Source organism: Paramormyrops kingsleyae, chromosome 18, assembly GCF_048594095.1.
Source record: "Paramormyrops kingsleyae isolate MSU_618 chromosome 18, PKINGS_0.4, whole genome shotgun sequence".
In the NCBI taxonomy this organism is placed as follows: Eukaryota; Metazoa; Chordata; class Actinopteri; order Osteoglossiformes; family Mormyridae; genus Paramormyrops; species Paramormyrops kingsleyae.
The window spans coordinates 25,986,283-25,994,830 of record NC_132814.1 but is presented as its reverse complement, the minus strand read 5'-3'; the positions used below and the strand labels follow the sequence as shown (position 1 = coordinate 25,994,830).

At 36.7% G+C, this 8,548-nt stretch overlaps 1 protein-coding gene across 2 annotated transcripts in view; it reads left to right on the top strand.

Annotated features, from left to right (window-relative positions):
- The first annotated feature begins 57 nt into the window (after nucleotides 1-57).
- Nucleotides 58-8,548, top strand: part of LOC111835463 (probable pleckstrin homology domain-containing family N member 1) — a 34,761-nt gene continuing 26,270 nt past the window's right edge. The window contains exons 1-6 of one of the 2 annotated variants that reach the window (XM_072702260.1): nucleotides 59-320; nucleotides 563-722; nucleotides 5,823-5,910; nucleotides 7,453-7,503; nucleotides 7,753-7,896; nucleotides 8,124-8,210. In XM_072702260.1, coding sequence (XP_072558361.1) covers nucleotides 634-722; nucleotides 5,823-5,910; nucleotides 7,453-7,503; nucleotides 7,753-7,896; nucleotides 8,124-8,210 — 459 coding nt within the window. In that variant the 5' untranslated portion in view covers nucleotides 59-320; nucleotides 563-633. Of the gene's footprint in view, nucleotides 723-5,822; nucleotides 5,911-7,452; nucleotides 7,504-7,752; nucleotides 7,897-8,123; nucleotides 8,211-8,548 lie in introns of both variants that reach the window. The other variant, XM_072702261.1, reaches the window with a different exon arrangement.

Sequence of the window (8,548 nt, the reverse complement as noted above, 5' to 3'; positions counted from 1 at the left end):
GAGGTGCAGTGTTCCCCTTTTTCCTTTTTCCTTTTTTTTTTGGGGTACCACCCACTCAGGTTACCCCTTTTGGCCATTTTGTCAGTCCCAGTCCAGGTTGGAGTCCTGGATCCTCCTGCACCACACCTGCATTGAGGTGAGGTGAGACACCTTGCACCTTGCTCTAAACTGAAAGTAGCTGGCTCTTGTGGCATTGTAGACAAACCCAAAACATGCATCAAACACTTCTGAGTCTCAGAGCAGCAGAGGAAGTGGCACTTTCTGCAGCTGCGCATCAGTATACTGAAGTTACCAGGAAGTTACCACATTCTCCTGCAGACGTGAGTTTCATATACCCATCTGACAGCTGAAGAGAAACCCACTTTAACCGTCAACTGTAGTTTGCACTTGCATTCTTTTTTTGTTCTCTTCTTTTTCTTTATTTAGTTTAGATTACATTTTTTTTTGCTTCATAGCTGGAGGAAAGTCAGGCCTCTCAGTTCTCTGTTTAGCTTCTCTCTCTCTTTCTCCATCCGTCTTCTTCTCACTCTTTTCCTCCCTGTCGCTTACTGGCTCTCTGCAGAAGCCTTGTGGGTAAGTAAGCAGACAGATGGTGATCGTTCATCAGCGCAAACGTTGAGGGGGACGTTGGCTATGGGCTGTTGCAGTGTGACCCAGAGACATGCTGGCATGACGGAAGTGGGGCCTGATGAGATTGAGCTTCTGGAGATCAGCAGTGCAGGGTAAGGCTCTCGATCCTCCAGAAACCGTTGGACTGTCAGGCACTCCAGCCTGTAGGACTTCTCATGCTGCTGGATTGAGCACCGAGGTGCCCCACACTCTTCTGCCACTTTTGCTGAGAGATACTGGTGCTTCCTTGGCACATTTAAGCTCTCCTGCTGACACGATGCACATTATTTTTTCTATAGCACTCTATAATTGATCTTACTGAAGACAACGTGTTGTGTAGTTTGAAGGGAATGGAGTCAAAACAGAAATTTCACACAATTGTTATTTATTGTATGTGCATGAGGGCAGAGGTTCCAGTTCAAGTACAATTACCCAAAATAAGCAATCATTTCAAAAGTTGTCTGTTACTTGATTAGAAATTAGTGTCTGCTTAGTATCTGCGTTTAGAAACAAAGTCTAAAGGTGAGGGTCTCATGTTGGAATAGCTCAAAATCAGAAATTATATTATACTGATATATTAAGAAATGATATAGGAAAATGATACCCTATTTGAAATTAACAACTAAAAGGTATCATTAAATATCTCATTATTCATGTTATTGAAGTTATTTGTGTGTATAAAACTTAAACTACATTACATTACGGATTATGGAACATTGAACTGATTATAAACAATTCTGTATATTATAAATAATGTTGTACCTAATCCTTGGTTTAATGCAAAAATGCCAAATACATGTTAAATCATGTTAAACATACAATTTGCTCAATATTATAAATTCTCCATCGATTTGTAGATAGATTTGCCATAGAAATGTAGTGTAGAGATGGGATATTTTTTAACATGCAGCAGTAAGACGGCAGTCTCTTGCCATCCGATTTAATCTGTTTATATCTGCTTTTGTCTGCCCTTATTTTAGTGTCTAGCCCATATATACAGTACAGTAGGTCATATAAAAATTTCTACTGCTGTCCTGTGGTTTCTCCCCAAGTGTGGCATCTTAAAACAAACACAGTAGCTGCTTCAGGTAACAGATGCATCATGATTAATGATGAACAAACATGAGTTCAGTATTTCACTTGTCATTCATTCCTTTAGTTCACAAAGGTTTACAGAATTAATAGCTAGTAACAAATACAGTAACTGTTTGGGATAAAAGATGCGTCACCAGGCCCGAGGAGAGGGGGGTGCAGCCGGTGCATCGCTCCGGGGCCTGTGACGCTCAAGGGGGGCCATGAAGCCCAAGGGGGCCATGAAACCCAAGGGGGCCCATGAAGCCCAAGGGGGCCCATGAAACCCAAGGGGGCCCATGAAGTCCAACTCGTCCCATAATTTTTATTATACGGTGATCCCCAGCTATACTGCGGTTCAGCTATTGCGCCCCCGCCGTATCGCAGATTTTTCTGTGGAACGTATGTACTGTAATTTTCTATCGCAGAAATCTGCGGTTTTATAGTGATCTTTTTTATGGGTTTTTGACAACTTTTTACGTTGAAATAAGCATTTTTCTATGCTAAACTATTAATAACAACATGTAATTAATGTAATTATAACTGTATATACGTAAATAAAAATGGAGTAAAAATTCAATAAGTACATCCTACCTGTAGTGTACTGTACTTTGCAGCCTATTCATAACAAAGCATACGGTTTTCAGCAGACACTACGTGTGCTAGACAAAAATTCATTAGAACAATATTATAATTTATGATAACTAACGTATATGTAACATTTAAGCAATACACTAGTAAATCATAAAACATAAGCTACTGTTACGTACAGGAATACGTAGACATGCACAGTCGCAATTCATAACGAAATGTACATACGCTTTTCATTTGTCACTACGTGTGCTAGACAAGAGTTTGTTAGAACAATACATATTATAATTTATAATACTTTATATAATACTTTATTTATAATTTATGTTACTCATATCCTTAGCCCGACATCCACATATCATATGTGTTTACAAAGTGTGCTTTAATAAGTTTACATGTGTTTAAAGAGTGTGGGAGGGGTATTTTAAGGGTTAAACTATATATAAAAAATGTTTTATTTATATGGTCTTTCTATATCCCGAATTTTCATCTTTCGCTGATGGGTCTGGAATGTAACTTCCGCAGTAGGCGGGGGATCACTGTAATTTCAACATTTATTTATTTCATTCATTTAATTTTTATTGTCTTTTTTAAAATTTTGCAAGGCTGTTTGGTTTCAAAATTAAAAAGGCACGTGGGTCACAGGGTATATCCTGCTGATATCGGTGAAGATCTTGTAATGGAGATGAGTCATCTGCTAGCTGTTCATCGATCAAATTTTGGAGAAAACCAACTGAGCCCATTGGAGCTGCTGAATTGCTTGAAAAAGTACAAACTGGAAAAACTCTTTCTTCTGTTGTCAATTCCTGCCACTGTCGCTTCTGCAGAGCGCTCATTCAACAAGCTGAAGCTGGTAAAAAAATTTCTAAGATCCACTATGTCACAAGCTCAACTAGTAGATTTGGCAAGACTCAGTATTGAGTCTGATCTAGCAAAACAGATTAATTAAAAGGCCAGAAAAGCACCTTTGTTCAACAGACAATAAATGTTATTATAAACATCTTTTACTATTATAAATATATTACTTTATTATTACATTTATACCTATACATACATTTAGAAGTATCAATGTAATTTACAATTGTTAGAAATAAATAATAATATACACACATACATGTGTGTAGAATTTTGTATAAGGGCCCACACACCTCCTTCGTACCGGGGCCCGTATTCTCTCTCGGCGGTCCTGTGCGTCACAATTCATTAATGATGAACAAACATGAGATCAGTGTTTCAAATGTGTTATTAATTATTTGTTGCTTTAGTAGTTCACAAAGGTTCACAGAAGTAACAGATATAGTAACAAATATAGTGATTGTTTGAGGTAAAACATGAGATCGGTATGTAACTAAGACTTTAGTTTGTAGTTAATTAATACATAAGTAATAATACATAATTAATACCATATTATTTGTGCTCCATCATGTAAAGTGTTACCATGAAAAATGTTCTTTAGACAGCAGATATTAATTCACTTTTTACTTCCCTTGTTTTGTACTTGTAACAGTCATTTAAGATTGTTTCCTCAGATTACATATAAGAGTTTCATGTTACTGGACCAAGGTAAACAAGTTGTTTCTATACTCTGAGCAGTGGCAGCTGCTGACCAAACGTTTTAGTCATTGGCTCCCAAAGGGATACTAAACACAAATGTTTGGTGTTTTATATTATTTCAAAGGTTTTACTAATAAAAAAAATAATCCAAATGAGACTTTTTGACTCAGAACAACTCTTTTAGAACTGTAATTAGAGCTGTCAATTTATTACTACTTAAAATAAATATTTATAAGTACTGTTGTTTCTAATGTGATATATATTTTCTGTAAATAAATGAATAAAGTAATGATTTTTGTTATACAACCAATAAATTTGCAATGTTTTTACTGCATTAAGCAAGCATCACAAGACTTTCTGTGATCAATGTATTAGTCATTACTATCAATATTATGGTAAATATTAAAATTTTGACACTATACTAAGCATTTCCATTGGTTGCTAATTTCACTCAAATGTAACCCTATTTGCCATGCACCCAAAGCCTTCAATTGTGTAATTATTAACCTGTGAACTGGTGCTTAGAAATCAATGCTGAAAGAAATGTTTTTTAAAACAATTTTCAACAGATGCACCCATTTCCTGAAATATAGTCACAATCGGAATACAAGTAAAATAATGGAGTGACTTGATTAAAAGAGGAGTAGGCTACGTAGCTTTACATTACTGTTTTACTCTTATGCAAAACAAGCACACTAACAACAGGAAGAACATCACCCTAGCAGGAAAGCATATCTGTAAACTCCCTATCCCCTGTCAGAGTTCTTACCCTCATAATGTCGCCTAAATGCCAGCTCTTGTCAACCCAAGAATTAAATTGCATTAATCTGCCTTTTCAGAATCTCATGCTCTTTCCTCACCATGTCGTTGTGTTCGGCTAACTGGAGCCGCAGGAATTCGTTGATCGAACGATCAATCTTCAGTGGTAGGGTTGCTACTTTCAAGCTGAAGAAATTCAAGAGGTCACCCCCTCCCCATCTCACACTGTATCCACAATGATAAAATTTGTGGTGGCGGTGGGTCGATTGTGCAGTCCAAAAATTCTAGATGGATCCATCCTATATAGGTTCAAAACAGCATTTTATTTAATTGTGTAATAAACAGATTGGTTTCCCCAGAGACCTAATTGCACAAACTGCACTGCCATGTTGTTTTTGAACAATAAATTACTGAACAAAAAAAGCTGGACATTATTTTCATATACATGGGATTAACTGAAATGAACAAGAACAGTATTTAGAAATGGAAGCATGTCTCACTTAGAGTATACCAATTCCTTGCCCACAAACAAGTGAGTTTATCTTGCCTGATGGTGGTTAAATGTATATCAGTCATCTTTATGTCCAGAACACTTATGAGCACAAATCATTAGAAAGACTAGGGACCTCTGTCGTAAAGCAGGGTTTCTTGCTTAGTCGGAATACCCCAGTTTAAATGGACTTTATCTTTGTTCACTTAAATTAACCTGCTGTATTTCAGGTAGTCTGGGCTTATCTGCTAAATAAGAAATCTGGCTTTGTGATACAGGGTCTAGGTGAAGCAGGCTTCACTGCTTATGTTTAAAAATGCATCACTTTTCATAACTATCCAATGAACTACTAAATAGAAGGTGATGAGAAACACATTATCATCTACGCGCTTATTGAGGCAGAAAATGTTTTGCTTCAATGAAGTTCCTTTCACCAGCCTAAGGGTGGTGCTGTATTGCACAATATTTTGTCAGGCATTTTTTGAACTCCTGCACTTTTTCTGTTTCACATTGAAATGATCGCTGCGATTTATTCATTGGCATGAAAATATTTTATATGATATGAATGCTATTTATTTCTCGCTCTTCTTTTTGTGAAGCACTGCTTCACCTGTTTTAAAGAAACCACCTTTTATTAAGTTTTAGATGAAAGAAACACATGCCACAGTTATGCTGAGTGATACGTCCCTGGTTTAGCTTTGTCCGACTGAAAAATGTTTTTAACTCATGAATGGTTGTGCTTTTTCAGGGTGTGGGGGCGGAGTGAATCTCAGTTTCAAAGAAGTGATTCACAGGAAGTGCCCCTTCCCTCTCCATCTCTGTCTGAGTTCAAACAGGTCAGTGTGTGTGCTGACATGCTAACACAAAAAGTTCAACATTGGCTAAAACCATACATATAAACACGATACAGGCTAATACCTTATCTCTACTCACTTGTACTTGTTTCTTTATGATGTTTAATAAATTGATTGTTATATTAATGTTTTTTACCAGAAGCAGAGTATTTTGTAAAAAATATTACACTAAGCATCAAAATCCAAGACTGTCAACAACATTATGGTTGGCAAAATGAGAATGTGCCAAAATGTCATTATAACACTTTACTTGAGGGGTTACAAGTAACTCAGTTACTACTCAAGTACAAATCATGAACAAATATAGCAACTGCATGAAATACATGAATTGTTATAATGATGAAGGAACATGGGATCAGTATGTAACTAACACTTAGCATCTGGGTAATTAATACAGTATGTAACTAACACTTAGCATCTGGGTAATTAATACATTAAGTAAGAATGTATTACTACAGTACATTACTTCTGCCCCCTCAAATAAACTCTTACCAAATAATTTTACAATAAACACTGGCAAAATTTTGCATGAATTAGTATTTAAACTTTCCATTTCACACCTTAATAATGAAAGCATCTAAGGATACCCAGATTTGTTATGTACGAAATAAATGTTATGGCAGTTATTTTTAAATCTCAAATTATTTTATACAGCTGTGGAAAAAATAAGAGACCACTGTATTTTTAAACAAATCTGCATTTTTAAATCCTGGTTTAATCCTGGTTCTGCTGGCAGAGGCTACACTGAGCAGCAGGATGCTTCCAGGTTCAAAATTTCTAAGACGGCAGTACACAAGAATAAGGTGAAGCAGGAGATACTGGGAACGACCAGAAACCAGCCAGGTGTTAGGTGGAAGTGACTTTCTAATGGCAGACATGACCGTCAACTTATCTGACATCATAGGATGACATCAAGTTACCTTCAAACGGAATGGGAAACATTAAGTGCAGGTGTGAAGTGAACTGCTAGCTGGAATAATGAATAGTTTCATAACGAGTGGTTTCATACATTATGCAGATCTACAGCTAAATATATGGAATTGATAAAGCAAGGCTCCTAGAAGCAGGACTGATGTCCCATAAAGCAAGGAAGAAGCCCTTCATTAATGAGAAACAGAGAAGAACCAGGCTGCAGTTTGGCAAAAAAAAAAAAACATAGACAGATGCAAACCCATAAACTGTGAAATGAGTGAAACAAAACACTGTGCTGTGGTCTCTTATTTTTTTCCAGACCTGTATTTAAAAGGGCTGCTTACATTTACCATCTCTGGCTTAATTAATAAATACATAAATATAAATATAACTTTTAATAATAAATTTTATTCCTTCAGTTTTTATTTTATTTATTTAGACAATTTCATTATATTGATTGTCTTTAACTGCTTTGCATGACACCTCAAAGCTCAAAGTAAATTCCTTGTATGTAAAAGTACTGAGCGATAAATAAATGATCCCGGTTCTGATAACACTGCATCATCAACCAACTTTAATTTGAGATGTATTTTGTTTTTTTTCTAATTGCAGGATGCAGATTATTCTGTCACTTCAGTGCCAAAAGAATGCCCCAGTTCACAGGTATTTACCTCACTGGTATTACTGGTTTGTCCAGGAGAAGCTTGTAATATTATTTCCCACTGTGTAACAGCTGAGCCTAGTTGTTGTAAGCGGGATGGAGTGACAGCACGTTGGTGGCCCCATTGAAATAAATACTAATGAAATGGGCAACTAACAAGGCTGCCTAAATAGCCATGTGCAAATTTGTCACTTTTTGATGTGCTACTGTATGCATGTGCTTATTGTATACATGTACTGCATGCACTCCAGGCCATCCTGTGGGGTAGAAGCAGACAGGAGTTGCACCAGTGGGTGTATTCAAAACCTATTTGTTCCTGGGAGGGCCAGCCTGCTTCCGCCTATGGAGAAATTGTTTGGTCTTCCATTGTGTTCCTTCACAATCACTACACCCAGGTAGCCTGCATCGAAAGGTGGATGTGCCAATGCACTCATAGTACTGAAAATATGTTTGAAACATAGTAGTATTGAGTAGTACTGAGCCTATTACTGTTATATGCACACTATGTATATTGAAAATTGAGTGTTAGCATGCAAAATAACACTAAAAGTAGTTTAATGATGTTTATGCTCTCCCTTTGATTTTTTATGAACTAAGTTACTTATCGCTTGTATCTTTCTAGGAGATGACAAAGCGATATCTGGTTTTGTTTTCTTTCCATTTGCTGATCTTAGCGATGGATGATAGAGAACAGGCCTTCATTTATGAGGTAGGCTTTATTCTGATTGGTTCTCATTAGAGATGATTTAAATTGTCCAATTTTCAGTCTTAATTACTTGATCAGTGGCCTTTAATTTGACCAACGTACAATATGTGCGTTGATGACTTAAAATATGTGCATGAAGTTTCAAACACAGCAGTGGCACTGTGTCTGGTCTGGCAGTTTTACCAGATATCTATCAAAGATGAAAGATTTGCAATTTGCAACATATATGCGGAAGAAGTTCTTAGCGGAGGATCATCTGCGAAAGCCACAAACCTCATTAGAACCGCGCTGCGTTTTCACCAAGGAGAGAAGTATGAGGGCTTGAGATTATCTGTGTGCTC